Source organism: Takifugu rubripes, chromosome 6, assembly GCF_901000725.2.
Source record: "Takifugu rubripes chromosome 6, fTakRub1.2, whole genome shotgun sequence".
Lineage (NCBI taxonomy): Eukaryota > Metazoa > Chordata > Actinopteri > Tetraodontiformes > Tetraodontidae > Takifugu > Takifugu rubripes.
The window spans coordinates 6735082-6759633 of NC_042290.1; the positions used below are offsets into that span (position 1 = coordinate 6735082).

General features: G+C 41.8%; 2 protein-coding genes across 9 annotated transcripts in view; both read left to right on the forward strand.

The window, feature by feature from the left end:
• The first annotated feature begins 1897 nt into the window (after positions 1 to 1897).
• tnpo1 (transportin 1) lies at positions 1898 to 17400 on the forward strand. 3 transcript variants are annotated; one of them, XM_011604662.2, is made up of 25 exons: positions 1898 to 2080; positions 2214 to 2333; positions 3142 to 3217; positions 3715 to 3864; positions 4160 to 4266; positions 7210 to 7343; positions 7771 to 7852; positions 8245 to 8367; positions 8524 to 8642; positions 8946 to 9006; positions 9172 to 9340; positions 9515 to 9667; positions 9754 to 9979; positions 10086 to 10257; positions 10341 to 10427; positions 10503 to 10610; positions 10689 to 10847; positions 10939 to 11026; positions 11117 to 11215; positions 11325 to 11420; positions 13074 to 13149; positions 13854 to 13953; positions 14027 to 14101; positions 14273 to 14400; positions 14522 to 17400. In XM_011604662.2, exons 2-24 carry the CDS (start codon positions 2229 to 2231, stop codon positions 14375 to 14377), a joined length of 2670 nt encoding a protein of 889 aa, XP_011602964.1. In that variant the 5' UTR covers positions 1898 to 2080; positions 2214 to 2228; the 3' UTR covers positions 14378 to 14400; positions 14522 to 17400. The 3 variants fall into 3 exon arrangements, 2 of the variants coding, with proteins under 2 accessions (XP_011602964.1, XP_011602965.1); XM_011604663.2 differs by having other exon boundaries at positions 10698 to 10847; XR_964591.2 differs by lacking the exons at positions 13074 to 13149; positions 14273 to 14400; positions 14522 to 17400 and having other exon boundaries at positions 1899 to 2080.
• Positions 17401 to 17875: 475 nt separating this feature from the next.
• The window catches only part of fcho2 (FCH and mu domain containing endocytic adaptor 2), a 32396-nt gene continuing 25719 nt past the window's right edge, over positions 17876 to 24552 (forward strand). For 4 of the 6 annotated variants that reach the window (XM_029838128.1, XM_029838126.1, XM_029838130.1 and 1 more), the window contains exons 1-2: positions 17877 to 18071; positions 23041 to 23132. In XM_029838128.1, coding sequence (XP_029693988.1) covers positions 18039 to 18071; positions 23041 to 23132 — 125 coding nt within the window. In that variant the 5' untranslated portion in view covers positions 17877 to 18038. Of the gene's footprint in view, positions 18072 to 23040; positions 23133 to 24552 lie in introns of all 6 variants that reach the window. The other 2 variants (XM_029838124.1, XM_029838129.1) reach the window with 2 other exon arrangements.

Here is a 24552-nt window from a genome sequence, read left to right on the forward strand (position 1 = left end):
AACTAACTTTTGTTGGGTTTGTATATTACTTTTACCTAACATTTAGCCGTTCAAGGAGGAGATTAAGATAAAAACACAGTTAACCTTCTGCAGCTCAACGTGACCAAGACGAAGGAGATGGTGGTGGATTTCAGTAAAAGCAAGTCCCCACCCTCCCCAGTCTGCATTAGTGGGAAAGATGTGGAAATAATCTTACAACAAATAATCTTTCCTGGGTGTTCAGCTGGACAATAAACTGGAGTGGTCCACAAACACCGATGCTGTCTACAAGAAGGCCATGAGCAGACTCTACTTCCTCCGGAGACTCAGGTCCTTCAGTGTTTGCAGCAGGATGCTCCAGATGTTCTATCAGTCTGTCATGGCTAGCACCATCTTCTTTGCTGCGGTGTGCTGGGGTGCAGGCATTAAAGCTAAGGATACCAACAGACTCAACAAACTCATTAAAAAGGCAGGGTCTGTTGTTGGCTGTAATCTTGCAAACTTGGACGAGGTGGTGAGGGACAGGATGGTTTTGAAACTGCGGACAATCATGGACAGTCCCTCCCACCCCCTCCATAACACAGTGGACAAACTGAGAAGCAACTTCAGCAACAGACTCCTGCAGCCTCGCTGCTCTGAGGAACGGTACAGGAAGTCGTTCCTGCCGTCTGCCATTAAACTCTAATAATTCATCCAAACTCACTCAACAACAATAATTGTCTAATGTTTATGTTGTAATTTTATTTCTATTTTATTCTATATTTATATATATATGCTTATAATGCTTATAATATGTATATATTATATTGTGTATATATTATATTTATATATGCTGTATATATGCTTATAACGTTCTAATCTTATTTGTATTTATTTATTCTATTCCTATACTTTGTAAATACAAAACCTAGACTAGTTATATTAATCCACGTTATGCTGCTACTACAATTCAATTTTCCTATGGGGATGAATAAAGTACATCTTGAATCTTGAATTTCGTAAACTGCAAACTCGATGCAGATATAATGAAGTTTTTAGTGTAACTATCACTTTCTAAACTGATGTACAGTTAATTAACAATTTTCTGACAAAAAAACAATACAAAAGAATACACGATAGCATTTATAGTTCACAAAGATCAAAAGTACACGGTTAATGATCTAAAGAATCGATGTTTCCTGAACAGGGGAAAATATTGTTAATCCAAGAAAGTAACAAATAAAAATACACATTTGATGAGCCTTTACTTTTTACTAAAACAGAGAAATAACATAAATAGAATCATCTACCTAGAACATTACAAATAGCAAATAAAATATCAGTAATTGCATTTAAATTGATTTTATACTTAAAAGTACACTCCAGAGCCCAGACCTCAAGCAGTTTATAAGCTGCTTGGCCGATGGTTTTTGGATGATCAAAGGTCAAAGTCCCTCCAGAACATCACCAAAATTTAATGAACTCTTTTTTGGGTCATAAACATGTCATTAAAATACATTCATATCTAAGTTATTTTGCACCGGCTGTTACCTAACCTCCTTAGCGGTAGTAAATATTTTGTTTCAGAAATTCATGATGACATATGCATTTGTTTCACAGCAGAAAGGCAAACGCATTTCCCAAAAGTAAGTTAAATATACTTCAACATATAATAAATGTCCAAAAACTACAACGAGCAGTGACGTCGCTCTACTCAAACACCCGTGCTGCTTTCAGGTGCCGTCGGACAAATGCTCGGTTATAAAGTTAGCTCAATTTAATTTAACCCTTAATTCAGATTATTGCCGACCATGTGCGGCCCTCAGTTATTCCCGAAATCATCCATACATTTACTGATTTCCATTTTGGATGAGAAAATCATGCGCCTGGTGAGCTTACACGTATATTATATGGCGCTCGCACTAGGACCGCTCAGCCGGGCGTCAGCTGATAAGGTAGCCGGATAAATGCGTCGCGACGCGGGTCTCCATGGCTCTCAGCTTTTACAGCTTGTTGCGAAAACGGATGTGCCTGCTCCAACAGGCCCGTGTCTGAAAACCCAGACACACGGTAACCCTCACAGACAGCCAGCGACCTCTCAACGCACCGACTTCCAGACGAGGTAAAAGCGAGCCCGAGCGTGACCGATAAAAGCCCGATCGGTGCGCGTCCGAGTCGGCGTCGTGCTCTTGTTCCTCCAGCGACGCGTTTGATGACAAGCCCAGTAACAGTTAATGTTATTTCTTTATCCGCAGCGGCGGCGGGGCAAGATGGAGTGTGAATGGAAGCCAGACGAGCAGGGACTTCAACAGATCCTGCAGCTGTTAAAGGAGTCCCAGTCGCCAGATACGTCCACGCAGAGAACCGTCCAGCAAGTATCCTTTTCTATAGGCGGACATCAATGTCAACAGACGGCGATTTTCGCTTTGAAATATTAGCCAACCAGGCTAGCTTTAGCTCACACTAGCTACTAACCTGTCGTTATAATCTAGTAACTATACTCTGCTGCTGACTCAATGTACTGTCATCAACGCGAGGCTTATTTTGTTTATGACTATTAATAACCTCAGAAATGGATTTATAGAGATAAAAAAATGTCGTGTGTTTTTATGATCCAATTGATCGCCTTTATAGAAAGACTCATGTTGTGCTAAATGTGGCGAATTAAACAGCCAGTTATTGCCGCCGTGTCATCCGCACCTCAGTCTTTTGTCATCGATTTATTGAGTTTATAAAGAAATGCTCTAGGAATTGGAAATCTTACCATTAGATTTGACAGTATTTGACTCTAATGTATTGCAGAGAGTCGGTCTCTGGCGTATTGTAGGGATATAATGAAGGTTGAGGTTGTGTCAGAGATCACCTGTTTAAATCGATACAAAATGTCCATTGTCACACCAAATTTATAGATCAATGTGTTATAGTTTACTGTATCTATATGAAAATAATGCATACGTGAAATTACCTGGTTTGACGAATCAATAACCAGGTATTGCATATAGGTGAATTTTGGTCACATCTCTTCTAGCTGCTAAAATGCAAATCCGTACCAGATCCAGTTTGTGACTTGATAATTGCACATCGCGTTGCATGCATTCTATTCATCCTTTAAACACCATTTCATCATGTGATAGAGGTGCAGGACCCAGATAGCACACTGTCTTCCTCAACCCTCTGTCCCAGAGACTCGAACAGCTCAACCAGTACCCCGACTTCAACAATTATTTGATATTTGTTTTGACAAAGTTAAAATCTGAAGGTAAGCAGTTTGTCCGCCTGTGTGAGATCACCTGTACATCCTCCAATTGTCCTTGTCGGCGCGTCAGAGGTATCGTTTTTATGTAACTGCTCAGTGACGGTTGCGTTTGGCCTTGGCTGCTGACCACTGATGGCATGTTTTCTGCAGCGCTTAGAATATGGGTCACTCTAATTTTAAACCTATTTCCTGGCACCCCTCATCTCTAGACTTGACTGTGCAAAGTTGATGACCAAAGTATTGATGGCATCAAGACATCTCAGGGTGCCATAGCTGAAAATAATTTGTTCCTGTTTAAGAAGTGACAAGCAGCAAATATTTCAAAGCCACCCGCTCAATTAATCCCAGGATTAATTAACATTTCTGAATAGTTTTTGGTGCACTGTGTAAGAATGTTAAGGCTGCATGACCTTGTGAGTAACTGAAGACTAATGCTTAAACCCTCGCCATGTCATGCTAAATCATACATTTCAAGTCCCCTTTTATCTCCAACTCTCAAGATGAACCTACACGGTCCCTGAGTGGGCTGATACTAAAGAACAACGTGAAAGCTCACTATCAGAACTTCCCTAATGGCGTGTCAGATTTCATCAAGAGCGAGTGCCTCCAGAACATTGGTGACTCATCTCCACTTATCCGGGCTACTGTTGGTAAGTTCCATCCTCTGGGTCAGCGCAGTGTGATGCCTCCCAAACACCATCTGGGGCGCCACTAACCAAACAAAAATGTTACCAGTTAATTCAGAGAAGATTTAAATCCGTAAATGACCACCACAGAAGAAGAATAATGCTACAAGCCCCTTTGCATTCCAACTGCCCTAACCTCCTTCATGTGTAAAACTTTATGTGCATTAACATCACAGAAATATGCCGCGAGCCAGTGAGTAAATGGGTGCAAGTTTGTGCGGAAACGTCCCTAAAAGGTTTTTTGGTTTCCTCACAACAGGTATCCTCATAACCACTATTGCCTCCAAAGGAGAGCTGCAGAACTGGCCGGAGCTTCTCCCCAAGCTCTGCTTACTGTTGGATTCAGAGGACTACAACACGTGCGAGGTGAGGATGAAGAAGGGAAACGTTTGACTGATTTTCTCCATATGTAGAAGGCTTAAAAATACATGTGTGCTCTAGCATTTGGAGATCAATATCCTTGCTATTTGTAAGAATAAACCCCAATTCTAAACCTGGAAAAACCTTTCACAGTACACAGGACTATTTTTAGGGATTTGACATTGCTGTGTTTAATTAATTTTCAGCCATGTTGGAGCTTAAATGTGTATGTTGGTGGTAGAGCAAGAGATTAAGCATATGCCCTTTTGGGAATCACGTGTCCTGGAGCACTTGAGCTTTTGGAATGAGCCCATCCCTGCACCCATCCTTCATGTCTGTATATTTGGACAGCATGGGTCACTTGAAGCATCATCTGGACGGTATCCTGCTGGCCAGATGACCGAAAGGCAGCCTCACAGCTGGAACAGCAGCCACAGCTCCAGATTATTTCAACACAAAATCGGTTATTCTCCACTTTTTTTGGCAAACATTCTGACCCCTTTTTTTTTGGGGCATTCATAATCATTACTCCTAATAACCAGTATTGGCAATATCTACACACTCTAGTGTCCCTCTGGCACGTGTGAGAGTAATGATATAACGGTATGTATTTGTATGGTTCTAGAGAAAAACATCTAAAATGATGAAGACGTAAAAATTTATTGAGCTGAACTTGTACAAATGCTTCTACGGGGCAACTGTTAACATTAGCGAAGTAACTTGTAGTTGATATTTGATCATCTTCAATGAGCTGCGGTGTCATGCCCATGCTCAGGCCGACATAACCCCCCCCCCATGTTCATAATATGTCTGTCTGTGCCCGTGATCCCAGGCCGCAGGGTCGATGGATATATTACATTGGCCAACACTCGCAAATTGCACATTACTGTCATTCCAGCCTCTGCTGCGCGGAAAGACGTTTTAAATGCATCCTGGCAGGATCGCTCGGCGCCCACTGGAGCAGAAATGATTTTAACAAAGCGCTACTATCACGAATTTGAGGAAAAGATGCATCGTGAAATACCGCCTCTGTAATATCGGCGACCGCTTTGCTTTTAAAGCTCGTTCTGATGCAGAGATTTAGGTCAGCTATTTACTGTGGAGCTTGAACGTGTGTGTGTGTGTGTGTGTGTGTGTGTGTGTGTGTGTGTGTGTGTGTGTGTGTGTGTGTGTGTGTGTGTGTGTGTGTGTGTGTGTGTGTGTGTGTGTGTGTACGTACGAGGAGGCTTAGTGCTGTACAGCCACCAAAAGTAGCAACTTCTCATAAGACTTTAGAATTTTGAAAAGCAGCTTGGAGGCCTGAAAGCTTCTTAGTGCGATGCTAAAGATGAAGCCTGGAAGAAATAAAGTTCTTTTAGCAAAAACGTGCAAAATGTACAGTGCACTAAAGATTTTTTGACATTTAGTAGCTTATTTATGTATGTTTTTGATTAGGGTGGAGGTGGGGACCTGCGACCATATAAGGAGGAGAAAACTGGAATAAAGGCCTGTGATACTTGTTACACTGGTTCCCTCACCCGTATTGTACTACCTTTTTTAGTGTGGGTGTTTAGAAACAGCATTAAACCCATCATCTGTCTAAAACCATGTAACTACAAGCAAGAGCAAATGATCCAATGGAAAAAAGCTTTGACTGAATTCAACAGTTAAATAACTCGGTCTGCCGTTTATGTGACACATGGATGTTTATTCTTGGAAACGGTGTGGTGACTGCCAGTGTACAGTTACAGGGTATCTATACTTTGAAACCCACACAATGCCAAATATGTGCAAGTACATGTCGGTGTTGGGTCTTTAATTACGTTCTATTAGGATGTCATTGCAAAATGATCCTCAAACCTCTGTAGCTACATTGTGAGGGCTCGTGGTCCCTGGCTGGAGTAAACTGTAGGGTCTCAGAAAGTTCACCGCCGGGTTACAAAATGTGTTGTACGATGCGGTTGCTGGGTGGTCTCGGGTCAGATCTGCATCGGAGCGGTTTTGAGAACTAGCTGCTGGAAAAGGTTTAGAGCAGCTCTTGCGACGGAAGTGCAAGCTGTCAGTGGCGGCAGCAGACGATTTTCCACAGCAGGAACTGGTTAAAGCGCATATCTCTCATTTCATCTGCGCATTGCTCACATTCTCGCATGCAGTGACCTTTCATTGCGGCGTTGCAAGGGAGGATTAAACCTTAGACAGTTACTGGAATGTGTGAGAGGCTGCTCAGGTTTTTTCCCCCTCTTCTCTGTAGCATATTACAGCGTGTGTAGTCGTATGTTTAATTCCATACCATTTTTTTAAATCTGAGGGGTGGGGGTTCTTGAACACTTCTACATGTGATCTTTTATTTATTTTTGTCCCTGCATTGAAAGGGAGTCACCTGTAAATTAATGATGCAGACGGCTCTGTCTGTTCACCCTAGCAACAGAATTGTGTCTCCTTCTGCTTTTGACCTTGGCGCAGACGCAGCCTCGCGCTTCATATTAATGCATCGTGGCGGCGCCAAAGTATATTTTTTTCCCCGCAAGTGTTCAGTGTATCTCATCTCAAAGGAATGCTGGCAGGGGAGTGGTTTCCATGGAAACACACATCAGACGGCATCAGTATCTGTGATGTGCCATATCTGCTTCTCAGACTGCATGTCTGGGAACGACACTGAAGTCTGCAGTCTATTGGGGATGTGCACATCAACCATGGGGGATTCTGTGGGATTGCGTCTGTTTGGAGGTGTGTCCTGATCAAACGCACGAAGCACATTATAGGCTGTGGATTAATTAATTAATTGTGGCCACATTAGACACCATCTAACGTTGCGCATCGCAAGATTTCGGGATCACCAAAAGAAGCTCCATATAAAATTTAACACCGTCTCTGCGGATCTTTGTCTGCATCTTGACTTTAACAGGTGGATCACTTCCAATCTCAGTGGTTTGGGCTTCCATGTGTCTCATGTCTTCTTTTTGCCTTCAGGGTGCGTTCGGAGCCCTTCAAAAGATCTGCGAAGACTCTGCGGAGATCCTGGACAGTGACATTTTGGACCGTCCTTTAAACTTCATGATCCCCAAGTTCTTGCAGTTCTTCAAACACAACAGTCCGAAGATTAGGTATCCAGCTTTCTTTTTGTATTTTCCCACTTTCAAAGTCTGACAAAGTCTGGTTACTTTTAACTTGCATATATTAACATTTCTCCATATGTGTGTTGCTGTTATGAATGTCAATCCTACTTTTATCTTTCAAAGTTTATAATAATAGTTTTACCATGCAAAAGGCACGTTTACTCTAAATGTGATTTAACATTTCTGTACTGTTTTTAGTATAAACACACTAAATGGATCAGTAAAATTAACGTGTACTTTCAGCCCGCAGTGCCACGGCCTCCTAATGCAAAGGGCCTTTGAACAGAGGAAGTGTTACTCATACTTAGGCTAAATCATGAGAGACAGACCACGGGAGACAGGGGTCGCATTCATTGCAGGCGGCATGTGAGAAAACCATGATTGTAAATCTTAAGTGCTGGCTGTTGTGTTGCAGGTCTCATGCCATTGCCTGCGTCAATCAGTTTATCATCAGCCGGACTCAGGCTCTTATGCTGCACATCGACCCTTTCATCGAGGCAAGTCTGGTCTGACTGCAAGCTTCTTCTTTTTTTTTTGGGCCTACCTGACGTGCAATTATCTCCCTCCGTTATCATTATTGCCTATTTCAGTAATTACATGCTGCAGCTCTGAAAACCGGTTGACATTTTACCTCTTAGCTTGTTGTTTTGTCCTTTATTAAGACAAAGCATTATTGAGAAGAAAATGCAGACCTTTTTTATGCCAAGATTGGGTTTAATTTGGCTTCATGTGTCTTTTGGGATGATTGTATAAACATATATACAGATATTTATTTGATGCAGACCTGTTCATTTCCCCCTTTTTGACTTGTACGATCATGTTTTACCCACTGTAGTTGGTGAGAGGAAAATATTCAACCCCTTTGTCCTCCTGTCTCTACCCTCTGTAGAACCTGTTTGCTCTGGCGGAAGACGAGGAGCCAGAAGTGAGAAAGAACGTGTGCAGAGCTCTCGTCATGCTGTTGGAAGTCCGCCTGGACCGTCTCCTGCCACATATGCATAATATCATTGAGGTGAGGACAAAGTGAAGAAAAGCTCAGGCGTTTCAGTTGTGTATGATACGATGCACCCTTTGTCTATTCCTTTATTGATTGGCCCATTGGCCACTAAAAGAGACGGTCATGTTAAAATAAGAAGATAAGATCAAAATACTGTCGCTGCCTTTTCAGTACATGCTGCAGAGGACTCAGGACCAGGACGAGAATGTTGCTTTGGAGGCCTGTGAATTCTGGCTCACTTTGGCAGAGCAGCCTGTGTGTAAAGAGGTGCTCTGTGGACACCTGTCCAAGTAAGAACACACACGTACACACAAGTTAGTCAGTATGCAGCGCACACAATGACACGGGCAAATATACAGCGCAGGTATTGAAAGCGGCTGATTCATAGTAACCTTGGCAGTAAATTTGTGAAGACCTTGTGTGGTGATAATGCTCTTCCTCACTTGGACTGCTGATTAAGAACCTTGGCTGTTGACCTCAGCTGTAACATTTGTTATATTGACACATTAGACCGAGCGTGTATCAGATGTGATTGATAGCTGGGCGGGTCTGGATCGTCCTTGGCCTTTAGCCCAACAGTTTCCCTTCTCCAGGCTCACTCCGGTGCTTGTCAACGGGATGAAGTACTCCGAGATCGACATCATCCTGCTCAAGGTTGGTTTATGTATCATAAACTATCTGCTTGTAGGGTGACAAATTGGCCCAGGTTGATTTAAGAGGTTTTTGTGACTTTGTAAATATGTTTTATACCTCGTCAGTTTCGGCTGCCTGTGGTTACCCATGGTTTGTTATTGAGCTTGTGCGTTCATGTGGCACCAGGGGGACATTGAGGAGGACGAGGCCATCCCAGACAATGAGCAAGACATCAGGCCACGCTTCCATCGCTCCCGAACGGTCGCTCAGCAGCACGAGGGCGACGGCATCGAGGACGACGAGGACGAGGACGACGAGCTGGATGACGACGACACCATTTCAGACTGGAACCTGCGTGAGTTCAGCACCAATGTGACCGAAGACCGCGGGCAACATTAATGCTCCCATCGCCTTGACGAAAGCAACATAATGTTGTGGTTATTTGTAAAATACACTCTGCACCTGTCACGTCTGTATGATGCGCCTGCACCTTTCTGTTCACATGTCCCTGCTTTCGAACAACCATCAGGTAAGTGTTCAGCAGCTGCTCTGGATGTATTGGCCAACGTGTTCAGGGACGAACTGCTGCTGCATATTCTGCCCCTACTGAAAGAGCTGCTCTTCCATCCAGACTGGGTGGTTAAAGAGTCTGGCATTCTCGTGCTTGGGGCTATAGCTGAAGGTAAGGATGGGATAAAAGAGTCCACCTAGCAAATTTTCAGAACAGCAAACCAAAGGGATCCTCACTGATCCTATCTGTGCCCGCAGGCTGCATGCAGGGCATGATCCCGTATTTGCCCGAGCTCATTCCCCACCTCGTCCAGTGTCTGTCTGATAAAAAAGCCCTGGTGCGGTCCATCACTTGCTGGACTCTGAGTCGATATGCCCACTGGGTTGTCAGTCAGCCTCCGGATACATACTTGAAGCCTCTGATGACGGAGCTGCTCAAACGTATCCTGGACAGTAACAAGCGTGTGCAGGAGGCTGCTTGCAGGTAAGCAGCTCGCAAACATAATCCACTATTGGATTTCCTCCCACCGCCTCTATGTTATTGTCACACATGACCCACTGTTGTGTTGTCGTCCTGCTCCTCATCCCAGTGCATTTGCCACTTTGGAGGAGGAAGCCTGCACAGAGCTGGTGCCTTATCTGGCATTCATCCTGGACACGCTGGTGTTTGCGTTCAGCAAGTACCAACACAAAAATCTGCTCATTCTTTACGACGCCATAGGAACGCTCGCGGACTCCGTGGGGCACCATCTCAACAAACCAGTATGCAAATAGAAATCTCGGCGTGACTGTTAATATGCTTCAGACGCGGGCCTGTTTGATTTCTCAAGACTGTTCTTTCTTAGGAATACATTCAGATGTTGATGCCACCATTGATCCAGAAGTGGAACCAACTGAAAGATGAAGACAAAGATCTCTTTCCATTATTAGAGGCGAGTCAGTCTCATCTCTGGGAAGGCGACAGCATATGGGTGGACGATTGACCTTCTTTTTCTTTCCTTCCACAGTGTCTCTCATCTGTAGCCACTGCTTTGCAAAGTGGCTTTCTGCCATACTGTGAGCCTGTATACCAACGCTGTGTCAACCTGGTCCAGAAGACCCTGGCACAGGCCATGGTGAGTGCACGTATGAGAGCCCAAGTGTGTAGGCATATTGCTGAAATAATTAGTTTATTCTATACTTAACATTTGTAGCTTTATCAGTCACAACCAGACCAGTACGAGTCTCCGGACAAAGATTTCATGATCGTGGCTTTGGACCTCCTGAGTGGACTAGCTGAAGGTTTGGGAGGCACCATCGAGCAGCTGGTTGCTTGTAGCAACATCCTCACCCTCATGTACCAGTGCATGCAGGTGAAGAGATGTTAGACACGCTCCTGTTCTGATCAAATGGACAATGTCATTTATAAATGTTCAGCGTTTGATAACAATTCTGGTTATTCAGGACAAAATGCCAGAAGTGCGGCAGAGCTCTTTTGCCCTGCTGGGTGATCTGACTAAGGCTTGTTTCCAGCATGTCAAACCATGCATTGGTACGTTTAGCTAATGCTGCATAAACTAGGCAGAGTCACGGTCAATGTCTTAATGTATCTAATGTCAGCTGCGTGCTTTCCCTCCCGCAGCTGATTTTATGCCTGTACTTGGTACAAATCTAAACCCGGAATTAATTTCTGTCTGCAACAATGCCACTTGGGCAATTGGAGAGATATCGATACAAATGGGTGAGCGCTTCACAAATATTCATTTGATGTCATCCAGTGTGTTTTGATGTTTCATTTCAGGGTTTGTTTTCCATCTTTATCTTTCCTTTTTTTCTTTCTACTTCCTCAGGACCTGAGATGCAGCCTTACGTTGCCATGGTGCTGCACCAACTGGTGGAGATCATTAACAGACCAAATACCCCAAAGACTCTTCTGGAGAACACAGGTACCACTTTGTGGCATTGCTGACCAAACCAGCCAGCCTGCCACACACAGGGAGGTGCTGTCACACTCAGGTCCATTTGAACCTACATTACCATGTTTTTAAGGTTTTTAAGGGTCTAACCCTTTTTCAAAAACCAACCCCAAAACCACAAGCCTTACTGGTTCTGCTGGTTTCACCGAAGCATGAGACTCCAGTGGGAGATCCCCTGATACCCCTGTTGAAACACGTGTCCAGCCCAATATTAACTAATGTGGACAGACTGTGCAGCAGCAGGTGAAGTAACATAACATCTGAGATCGATGCGAGTGCAAAGCTGCACATTCCCTTAGCCTCATACAGGATTAAGAAAACCCAGACTAAATGTGGCGCACCTAGCATAAAGCATTTTAAAGCGAGAAAATGATCCTGTGCCTTGTTTGAAACTGAATTGGAAACCACAGTTTTGTAGTCCCAGAGATCATTAAATCGAAAACACGCATTTCCAGTGTACTAAACTTCTACTACCTAAACTTCAGAGAAACTAGGGACTCTGTAAATGTGTTTGTTTGCTGTCAGTTTATTTGTTGCTTTTATTTCCTGTTTTTTAAATGTGAATGCATATCTGCCAATAGATGTTAAATGTTGTTAGGAATGGTTAATGTTTGATGCAGGATACATGAAAATGTGTCATTTGATTGATTCTGGAACCTAAATAGAACTCAGCCAACCAACGGACCTGTTTTCTATTAAAACTCGACGACAGACCAATGGAATATAAAACAAATAAGATCAATCGGATATTTTATCACAGGAGAGATTTCCAGGAACACATTACTGGAACTAAATTTAAATCTGCAGCCGTGTCACGCCCCAGGCAGAGGTGGCGTCAACAGTCCATTCTCTGAAAGCACATGTCACACCTACTATATTAGCCTTTGAGCGGATTATCCTGCATTGAACTTTATTTTAATGAGCATACCATCTGCTTTCTGCATGTGTCATTGGACTGTTCATAAATGCCTGTTTGTTAATGAGAATGTTGCATAGTTTTGTGTCTTTTAAACTTAGGTCCTCCCTCCTCTCTGCCTCATAAGAACCTGCTGTGCTGGATACTATTCTCCCTCCATGTAGTTGGCTTGGAGTTATCTGTCATGTCTTTTCTAAAGAATAAGCCAAAGACATTTGTTTTTTATGTAAAAATAATTGAACGTATGTGAGTTTAAGGGAGAAAGAGCGTGTGCACTGTTGCTTGATCCAGTCACATACATGTTACACCTTTTTGCATTGTGACACAGACTTTGAAATCAAGCTAATCAGTTTCAATCAGTTTTATTCTAGATTTGATTAGCTGTGCAATCCATGTGATTTCTGAAAGCAGATGCCTTTGTTTGCCTTTTTCTATGAATGTCCTGTCGAAGTTGTCAATGTGTTCTCCCTTAAACGTCTTTTATTTTAATTTATTTTTTATGGAGTGTCATATTTTACATTCCTCCCCGTCGCAGACGGGGTAGAATTAATCAACACTAGTGAAATCTATTAATTATCATACACAAATTCTGTTGATTTATGTCTCTGAGTTGTTTGTTTTTTCTTTATTTTTCTCCCCCTCCCCTCCTCATTGCTCATGTCTTGGTTGGCGTTTGGTGGTGTGTAACCGTGATTGCGTTACCTTAGCAATAACAATTGGTCGTCTTGGTTACGTTTGTCCTCAAGAGGTGGCACCCATGCTACAGCAGTTTATAAGACCCTGGTGTGTATTATTCAATCTTTTATTTAATTCATCTCCTCTCAGCTTTCTCCTATCCTCTCCTCTCGTTTCCTGTCGCTCCCTTTTCTCCACTGTTGCTCTCCTCACTTCTCAATTTTCTTCACTAAATAGGTCTTTTCTGTTTTTTTTTATCAGTTTGTAATCATTGCCAATCATATGACTAACCCTGTCTTCTTTTAGGTCCTATTTGTGATTTTCATTTTGCCTCAGTAGCACCTTCATGTATTTTACATCTCGTTTAATTTCTAGTCCTTTGTCATCGTTAATTGTCCCTAACCTAAAAGATGCATGGGATTAAATTTGACACATGCTTGCTGGTTCAAAAACAGAGAAAGGATGCTGCAAAGGAGCATTCCTAAATCCCTTTTAGTAGTAGCACCCAGCTGCATGTGCCTTTTCCCAAAAACGAAAACACCTGAAACCATCAATCTTTTTAAAATGTAATTTTTAAGGTGCTATAATTGAGGTTTTCTTAAAAACAAAAGTCAATAATTGTTGCAAGCAGGAGTGCTAAAACTATTTTTATAAATCAGTCACGTAGTATGTTTTCCATGCATGCTTGAATTTTTAGTCTCTATCGAAGGTTTAAATGATAAACACCTAAACATTACATCATAATGTTATTGTCATGCTACAACCGTTGCCTGTTGTTGATTGATGTTAAATGCGGTTGTCCCTGTGGTCAGGTGTTCCTCACTTCGAAACATAAGAGACAATGAGGAGAAAGATTCTGCATTCAGGGGAATTTGCACAATGATCACTGTAAATCCCGGAGGTGTTGTGCAGGTGAGACTCAGCCATCGTCGAACGTTCAGATGAGCTGTGGTAAATGTTGATGCACATCTCTTCTCTGAAACAGGATTTTATATTCTTCTGCGATGCAGTAGCTTCTTGGGTGAATCCAAAGGATGATCTCAGAGACATGTTCTACAAGGTAAACAACAATGTCCTCTAAATTGGGGAATTTCAGTGGATTGAATGCAGTCAAGGGTGGAATGGGATGGGCCCTCTCGTGGCCAACTGCGGAAGTGCAGCGACTCACTTGACACGCCCTGTCATTTACAGTTCTATTTTTTAAAGCAACTTGTCCGGTGTTTAATTTCAGATCCTTCATGGATTTAAGAACCAGGTGGGAGACGACAACTGGAGGCGCTTTGCGGATCAGTTCCCTGTGCCACTGAAGGAACGGCTGGCGTTTTATGGGGTGTAACAGCACTGTGCCAAATTGCTGGGGTCAGTTTCCTCTCTGATATCATTTACTCTTGTGATAATATATATATATTTAAAAACCATTCATTTTAATATTGCTGTATGATTAATGCATCCTAATGGCCTCTTATTTGTTTCTGCACAGGTGTTTCACTGTGGAAGAAAATGTTGGGAGCCTCTCTTACCCAGGGAAAATGTTACCCTTTAAGAGGGGGGGAGGGACGGGAGATTGACGTCTCCACTGATGTGATGGATATGGGGTGGGAGGGAGGTGGAAGCAGCAGTGCTCACTGCTTCTGTGCCAAGACGGGGAGGGGGGGTGTTAAATGGACCTGAGATTATAACGTCATAATTGGGGAAAAATGAATCAAGTCATGTCTCAATCAGAAATAATCTAACTTTCATCCTGAACTGTTTATTTTTCTGCCAGAACTGATGAAATGAAATGTAAACCAACATGGAGAAAGCTGTAATGTGAACAGTTTACACACATAATCCTATTAGTCAAGTGAGTGGCACAATTGAATTCTACCAGAACAGTTAGACAGACAAGAATGAAACAAGACACTATTTTCCGAGGATAGCTTCAGCTCAAGGAATTTCAGCTGATAAATGGTAAATGTTCCATTGGATTCTGTTCTGGACGGCATATTTCACAGTGCTCCATATCAGCTAAAATACGTTATTTAGCTAGTTCCCCCCCGAGTGTTCTGATTCTTTCACAGGGCAAATGTTATTTATGTCACTGGAGAGCACAAGATTTACTTAAAAGAGCAGCTTCTCTAAAAAAGGTAGCATGCTTGTATAATTGTGAAAAGCTTTAAAACAGTTGTGAATTGTGTTGTATTTGACAGCTGTCACTGCCCTGTGATTCTTCTTTGACCTCGTATTTTACCTATTTACAGAACATTTCTTTCCGGCAGCGAGGATTACAGCCATCAGCTGTGACGTCGCACCATTCGGGAAATGCGTAAAAAACGTTGGCTGTGATGTATAACGCGAGAATGTCGACACGGACGTTTCCCTGCGATCAGAACGAAGCTTCAGATGCTTAAAAATCGGTTATATTTTTGAACTTCATTGCGAAAGAGTGAAGGAGGAACCTGTAGGACATGCCACCAAATCCTGTCTTAGTGATGTTTGTGGCTGTAGCTGTCGGAACCACGCAGTTCATCGGAAGAATGTTAACTGTGTTTATTTCTCAATAGACCGAATGCTTTTATTTTGACGGGGGCTTCTTGTGGTAAACGCATGATCTTGAGGACGACTGCATAACGTTTTGAGTGGTTGTGCTTTGTGGGGTACGTGGATGCTTTTCATCTCTTGCATGTTGGTGGCCCCTCACACCCTGATTCTTCATGGAATTTTGATAATGTGAAGGAACAGCATTTTGATTCTAATCTATAAAAACATTAATGTATCTAAACACTGGGATTTCCTCACTTCATGATATCTTGCCAGAACTCTCTCCCTGAACTTTTACTACAGCTTCTAAATACTGTGAAACTACATTAATGTTATTGTCTCTGGTTGTTTTGCACCATTTTATTTTTAGAATGTGTGTGTGTATGCGTGTGTATGTTTAAGTTGCAAGTAGCCTGAATGTATTCCATGATGGGTTAGAAAGATGAGAGGCTTTTCATTTTAAATTTTTAGGTATTTTTATGTCCAGGCAGCCGTTTTGTTTCTCTGCTGGCCAGAGTAATAACTGCAGTATTCTAATGCTTCGTGATGCACAACGCACTTAAAATTTAGAACTGCAGGTGCTTGGAATTAACTATGTAGCCAAATTCTTCGGTCTGACCTTGATGTGAACACATAAATAGATTTTGCTGCTAGAACACATGTGTAATTCAATCAGTACATTGATTCAATGTTAGCGTTAGATTATGGAACTATTGTAAAGCTACAGTTAAGTTGTAACGATGTGAAACACAGATCAGATCTCTTAGACGTAACAGTTCTAGAATAGTGGTCAGGTGACTGCATCATGGAATACAGAGGCACAGACTGGTCGTGCCACGTCATTTTGTGTTTTTGAAGTGATTTTTGTCTGTCACATTCCAGCTGTTTAGCACGAAATAAGCAGAGTAATCAGAACCTGAGGAGGAGTGTGTACATTGTCCTGGTGTGAAGTCTCTAAACACAGTCCCCATCGTTACTTTGCTGTATTTCTGAATGCTGCTATATGTTGTGGTTGTATTTCACTACTTGAATATGTTTTCCACGTGTTAACCTCAAGTTGTCTGTGTCATTTGTTATCATTTCCCCAATGTTCATGCCTTTATGCATCTCCTCTTAGCAACTAATTAGCAGAACTCAAGCCCAGCAGATTAGAAATGGATGAATCTGGGTTTGGATTGAAAGGTAATGCATGTGCAACACTGCTAGTTGTTAAATGTAATTACAGTTGCAAAGCAAGGGAGAGAATAGGATAGTAATCTGCACATACGTGTTGTGCTCTGTCAAAAGTAATTGTAATGAGACGGTAAAAACTTAGCGTGGAGTCTTCATAATGCCTTGACAGCAATTGTTTTGAGGGTTGTCACTGTTTTGCAATAGGTATACAGTACACTGTCTAAAAGCTAATTATGCGTAATATAAAAGCAAGGTAATAAGTTGACGACTTATGAAGTTATTGTTACAATTTTTGAATTTCTATACAAAGCTTTATTGAAAATTTGTATTTTATAAGTCACCCACCAATATTAACGAATGTCTAGTCAAATAACTCCTGTACTCTCACTTAGCCTTCAGACTTGATTAGACTATCTGCCTTCATATTTTTTGTGAGTAAAAGCAAAAACATAATTTTGATAGATGTGTTCTTTTTTTAATAAGCTGCTGAATCTAAAAAAAAAAAAAAAAAAGTAAAATACTTTTGGGGCCACCAAATATTTTGGATCATGCAAAGAATCTATATTGTACTGTAGTAATTTTGTAATATTTGTAAGATGATTTAGTGGATGTGACTGGGTATCATTGCTTGATTCTGTACATTGTTCCAATAAATTGTTTACAGTATTATGAGTCTATCTCTTGAGTTTATTGTTGCATTTAGCATAAACCTTCCACTATATGTTCATGATTATGATGAATGAACGAGTAAGTGCTCGTGAGAAATTAAAGCATTACTCAAAAATAATTGGCAGCTTTATAGCAGTGACACACTGCCTTTACTTTGAAAGGAACACAAGGAGTATAGATGGTAAAATACAAATAACATCTGTTATTCGTTGTTCACTTATATTTGTAAAAAAAAAAAAAAAAAAAATACAAATGAACTCCATCATACAGGAAATACTTTTGGTTTAAAACGTATGTATTCGGTTATTAATGCATTGTTCGTCCTGCTGTATTTTGGTCCACCTTGAGTTTTTTTTACGTAGAACACGTGAAGGCAGCACGTCTCGCAGTACCAGTACCCACCATTGGTAGCGCTGTTTCCCCCAAACAAAACAACCGAAAGAACCTGAAGAGCGCTTTTGGTCTCCGGCTGACTGGAGGTGGAGTCTGTAAGAGGGGAGGGAGAAGAAAGGGGAGAGGAGGAAAACGGGGAAAGGCAGATAGAATAGAATCGATAGGAGGACAGTGGATGATTTACGCCTTAAAAGTTACTTAAAAACACACCGAAGAGTTGCGGCATCAAGAAGTATTACAAGATGATAGCGCCCTACTTCCGAGAGAATTTTTGGGTAGGTGGTGCTTTTAATCTATGCTTTTTGCACCGGTACTATTGCTTAATGGTTCTGTCGCGGTGTTCCATCCCTACTATATTCGTGTCAGCCGGAAAAGCCACTGTGATTGCCGGTGTGGAGGTAGTAGGCCGCTTCGTAGATGTTGCTATAACGGTGTTGCCCGGTTCCGTCACATTTAGCATGCCCACCGGCCTTCGTTTATTTTCCACGGCGATTTTTATTTTGCTACCCTGGGGTTTTGGGCCTCTGTGAAGCCATCTAACTTGAAATGTTTTAGGAACCCGCCCCCTTTCCGGCTAATTGGTCATTACACGCTTGCCTGGGACATTTATAACTAGTTCCACGAATTTGATTGGACGAAAAAGCTGTCAGTCACAGTACTGTCTCGCCCTGGTCAGGTTCTTCCGCCACAAAGTTTCAGTGAGAGGCCAGATGTTCAGCAAGTTACAGAACAGCGTCTAAACAGTAGAATTTAAAGTTGACCAGGTTTTATTTGTAGATTATGCAGTTTTTTTTTTATTGAAAAAGGTAATTTGTATACTCTCATCAGTTTATTGGCCAAAGGTAATTCTCGATTTAGCGTGGCTGGGTTATACAATGTTGATCAAAACACATCTCTAACGATTCTTCATTAACTGACATTTTATCTTATTTTTTTAAATTTCTTTTTATGCCATTTATTTTTAAGTACAACATAAAGCCCACACACTGTTAGCTTTAGCCATTCCACTGCATCAGCCACATTTTAAGTCTTTTATTTGTTATTTCTTTGGTTCACCCATCGTGATTTCATTCTGTATATGACATAACCAGTTATCTCACTCAAGCTCATGGCTAAAAAAGGGAAATAAATGTGTTATGACAATTCATATGTCATTGCTTCACTGATCTTGGATCTGGGGCTCTCCGGTCCTTAGATTCCATGCTTGACTTCAAACACAGGGAGCAGTTTTAGACACACACACACACAGTTAAATGCAACACTATAAACATAAACTAAAATGTTTGAGTGTTGCAATAGCACGACGCAGTGTTGCATTAGCCCTTCTCTATGAAGAGAAACATTGCTCTGACTAGCTGATCTGACCCCTGGTAACATCACTTGCAAATGTGCAACTATTGAAAGGACGAAACACTCGGTGGTTTCAAACCCCAAAGTTTCTCCAAAAACGACTTCATCGTGAACTGAAGCGAAACGAGCAGAGTTGACTCACTCGCGATTCTTCAATCTGGCCTTTGTGCCCTGCGGTGAGCCACAAGAGGATCTACTGATCGGAAAGATCAGCTGTGTGTTTACCATGCAGGACACATACACGGTTGGCATTTGGGTGTTCGTCCTTTTTGAATTGACCTGACTATGACTGCCGAGCACAGCGAACACTTGCACACATTAAGCTGTTGTCATTTAAACTATAAAGCTCTCTTCGTTTCTGAAGACCATTCACCATCGCACACCTTTGATTGGTAGTCTCTGTGGAGCTGTTTTGCTGCTCATTCATTTCCTCGTATGTAATCTCGATATGAATCTGTGTTGCGAGGCAAACCTCAGCTGGATAAACACGTTTCTGCACAGTGGTTTAAGCATTGCTGTCTGTCTCAACGTCACAGCGCTTTAATTTTCTGGTAGCTGTAGCAGTTCCTCGTTCTGAATGCTAGAAGTTCATGTCTGAATGGGCCATTTCCTGATGGTCTACCTGATCCGTGTATGACTACTGTCATATTTTAAAAGGCCACCAGCAGGACACACGGGCTGTCCGCTATATTTCTGACGACTCTTTACTGGAATGTGTTCGCCTTTAGCACGGCACAGAAAAGTAAGATGGTAGCGTGATAAGTAAACAGTCGTGACACAGATACCGGGTTAGTCTTCTCCTGAGAGCATGTGTATTTCTGTGGTTAGTGCACTCATCCATAGCATGCTGTGTTTACTTTTAAAGACTTTATAATCATGGAATTAAACGTATTTCTAATTGTAATGTGCATGTCCCACCCCCAGGCACGAGTAGGGGTCAACTACATTTATATTTGTTCCATAAACATCGGCCATACCGTTGCATCCAACAAATGCCTGCTAAGTTGCTGGTGGTCTGAGGTGACAGCAGGGTTCACTACCGCCTCCATGGTCATGTGACCTACAGCAGAAACCTGTGAGGTCACCCTGCTGTCTAGCCCCTCAAGGTTGTGGTTAACGTGATGTCTGGAGACTGAGGCAATCTTTATTTTCAGTAATTCTAAGTTCCTCTGAGGGAACTTGTGCAATATTTCTTTGTTATTTCAGCACTGATTTAAAAGTGAGTGTTTTGCATGGGACAGTTGATCCTTTCATAAATACTCTATCACTATTATCACTAATACAAACCACAAAAAAGTGCCGCTGCTCTGAAAAAAGGAAACCTGTTAAAAGTCATGGCTCAACACTTTCATATATGCCTTTTTTTCCATACATGATACTGACCTCAAGAGTTTCAGGTCTGACGGGTCTGTACAGAGACAACAAGCCATTTAAAGAAGAAGGAATGCAATTTAACAGTCAGGGAAAACGAGGCCTGCGTTGCTGCCTGTCAGATATGAACGCTCAATTCCAAACTGGCAGGATATTGAAACAACAGTTGCACTTCAACAGACAAAGTGAATTCTTGTCTTCTGTCGCCAGGCCGACGTTACGCCTTTGCCTTATCACAGTGGTTGTATTTCAGATTAATCAGGCCAGCCATGGGATCATTTCCTCCTCACTGGTCTCTTATCTTTAAGGCTATGATGGGGTGTAAGATCATTCTGAACTTCATTTAAATGTTGCTTGTTTGCTTCTTATTTTCCGTCAGGGTGCATCGCCTCCCGCTTAATGATTGACCTCTTCCCAGCAAAAGCATTAGTGCAGCCATTTCATATAGATTTTTACTGGTGTATCGTGTGTGTCTCAGAGATGCTGCTATTCTACTCTAGTAGTCTTTTGGCTGATGGATTGATGTATATGCTAACCTCATCCTCCATTTGGCATAACTCTGAGCTCGCAGGTCTTTCTGTCTCACTGTGAGCATAGTGAGTACTACTGAATTTCAGTCTGTGTGCTCGGAATATTAAACAGCCAAGTAGGAGCTCTTTCATCAATGAGTGTCCAGACTTGACACTGAGAAGCTCTGCGTCCTCCCTCTGCTCGTGTTGACTCCCTTTTAGTTCTAAACCCGCAGAAGACTGGGACAGGGATTTGAAGGTAACTTATAAATCTCAGATCATTTACATTGGCTCCAGCCTGTTCTCAGCTAACACCTTTAGCATTAGCTTTGGCAGAACCAGCCAGTCTATTGTAACCTGCTGAAAGTACCACTACACCCTCAGCTTGTTCCTGTGTTTGTCTTTATTTTTCTTTTGTACTCATTGCAGTCACATCACAAGAGAACACCGCACAGAATGGAAGGTTTCCTGTTGATGTTCTGCCCCATACGGATGTGTTGTACATTTTTCTCACTTCTCTATTTTTTTCCCTGAGTCTTCCATAAAAGGTTAACGTTTTTCTTGCCTGGTGCGTCTTTGCGGCACATCGGAAGCATTGCATTGCAGGGTTCCATTATTGGTTAAATCTAGGTTGTAGCTGAGAAGAAGATGCTTTTGTTTTAACATCTATTTGCTCTGTAAATATTGAGCTTTTGCTCTGAGTTTCACTTTGGCACAAATGTCCTGAACTTTCATCTTTGACATTGGGTGGGAACAACAAAGCTAACTGTGCTAATCCAGCTTTTATAGTAAACTGCTGACAGTGGATGGAACCAGTACACGTGTGTGACAGTCGACACAGCGAGACCCAACTGTCTTGGCAGATTAAGGCAAGAATGGGAATATTGTGCGCAGATGTGTCGTTATGTTACAGGACAGTGATGCAAAAGTCTTTTCAGATATGAGCGTATAATAGCTTTCCCTTCTACTCAGTGCTTTAAATAGGAGGAAAAGGTGCTGATACTCCCCTCATTCAACTGGTGGCAGGTAAATTAGGTAGTGGGTGCTTGGTACCAGTAGATCATTGTGATACATTCAGATATCAGAACACAAATAATTTGTCCCTCCTTTCTCTGTGTGTGTGCACTTGATTCTGGCCTTCAGAGGGGGTCCACAAAGCTTATTTGCTTGTTCTTGTCTTGCACAGGGCCTTCATTGTTATTGTTGAAGCCTATTGCAACAGGTGTTGCTAGCAGAGGCGCTCCAGCCAGCCTCCTCTGTTGTTAACATTAATATTTGTCTGCCCTCTGCCATCTTCTCTGTCAACATACAATCGTCAGGTTCTCTTTGTTTTGAAGCCACGCCAGCCTTTAAGTGTACTCACCATATGACTCAAACCAAACCGATATTTCAGCTGTGATCTCACGCCAATTTGACGTCCAATGTCTTCTTCGGGTGGTTTTCGGCAGACTCACCTCTGCGAGACCCCCTTGCAAGTGAACACATCATGGGTAAAGGGACAAGCAGGCGGCATTTCCTTGTATGCATCGCGCGTGTGTGGCCTGCGACTTGTGTATTTGTTTACCCCTTTGTGTGATGATGATTTTCATTCATTGATAGTAGAGTTAGGAGCAGGAAGACAACATTTTTGCTTCGTGTACATCTGTCAAATGGTTCATTTTATATATCTTAAAGTCCAAAGCATCATCATAATGATACACAACACCTCTGTAAGTTTTGGGTTTTTTTGTGGCATTAATTATTTGGAGATACGTTTGAATTTTGAAAATGTGAACATTTAGGGCATGGTTCCAGAACCACTGACACACAGGTGATCAGCCTACCTGGATACCTGCTTTTCATTGCGCTCAGATATGGCAAGGATGAATGTGATTGACCAGAAACAGCTGCAAACCCATCTGGAGCATATGCAGACGGTGACAGTACTGCTTTTAGAGAAAACGCTCACCATACGCTAACTGAGAGGACATTTACACTTGTTCCTGTAGCTGACATGTCTCTCTCTGATACCCAGGGTGAAAAAAACAATGGCTTTGACGTGCTCTACCACAACATGAAGCACGGCCAGATTTCTTCGAAAGAGCTGACAGAATTCATCAGAGAAAGGTAAGACGGCAGGGTTTGCTGCAGCAGCTTCTCCCATGCATTCACAATAATTATACAGTTATACATTATACATTCCTATCCCTCTTGCGTGCTTTGTGGTTCTTCTCTGTGTGTTCAGGGCTATTTTCAAGTCAGCTCTGACAGCGCAGTTCCTTGTATTGTGTTTATAGCAACACCCAAATTCTTGGCTGAGGCAACAGTTTAATCCCTGTGACTGTGGCCGCCAACTGTCCTGGTGCTTTTACCAGTTAATAATTTAATGAATTTATCACAAAATTGCCCAATATAATGATCAATTCAGAAGGTGCAGCATTATGAATAAAGGTTGAGAAACACTTTCAAGTGAGTCCCGTGGTAAAGATGAGCTCTTGTTGTCTGTGGGAATGCGACCTGTCACACGAGTCTTGCTGTTGGATTTTTGCTTTTGTCCTTGTAAACAGTTAAAGACCAACTTCACTGATAAACTACATGAGATAGACAGATACTAGCAGCAATATCTGTCCAGTGCTGAGGCACTGAATTTGCTTTATTTTTGAGGACTGTTGTTGCAGTTGGAATAAATGATTCTTTACAGTTCATGATCAAATAGTTTCTTTCTATTCAATCATCTGTTGCACAATGAAAGCGAAATACATCAATGCAAGCCCTCAGTGTTGGCCAACAATGTTGTGTATGGTGCAAGAATATGTTGTAATTCCATGTCAAAATATGGCATCTTTTCTTCCACTTTGTCAGTGTCACTGTTACAATGACTGTTTTTAAGTACGTTTACACTTACTAAAAATGGGTCTGTACATCATTGGAATGTTTTGTTGTTGACATTTGACTTCATGTTCTGAACATACTTTTTTGAAATAACCAATTTAGCCTTATCAATGCTCAATTATTAACATCTGCACTTAGAGGTTTTTGTATGAACTGTTTAAATGAACCGTTGAAGTTTAATTGTTTAATTAATAATCTGTTGCGCGGTGCTGTGCTTCCTCCAAAAACTGTGCTGTAGCTCCCTCTGCTGGAGAAAGAAGCTCCGCGCAAGGAAATCTGAGCGTAGATCCCAGCCGGTCTGTTGGCCAAAGCTCATGTACACGATTCAAATCAATTATAAATGCTAAAAATATTAGTATTTGATCTCTTTTATTCGAAATTACGGTTCAAAGCTAAACAAATGTGACTTTTGAATAGGCTGATGTGCCAAATTTAGCTGTTTTATACATCTTACAATGTAAATAAAATCTGCACACTCTACTGTGCTTTATGTTATATAAACATTATATTGTATGAACTCGGTTATTGCCAGATATATTACATATATAAAGACGTACATTCTTTTAATGAATTGTGAGCTTGTACACAATATTAACAGGAAATTATCTGTAAGGAGAAATAATCTACAAAAGTTCTACTTTTGTGTTCCATTTTT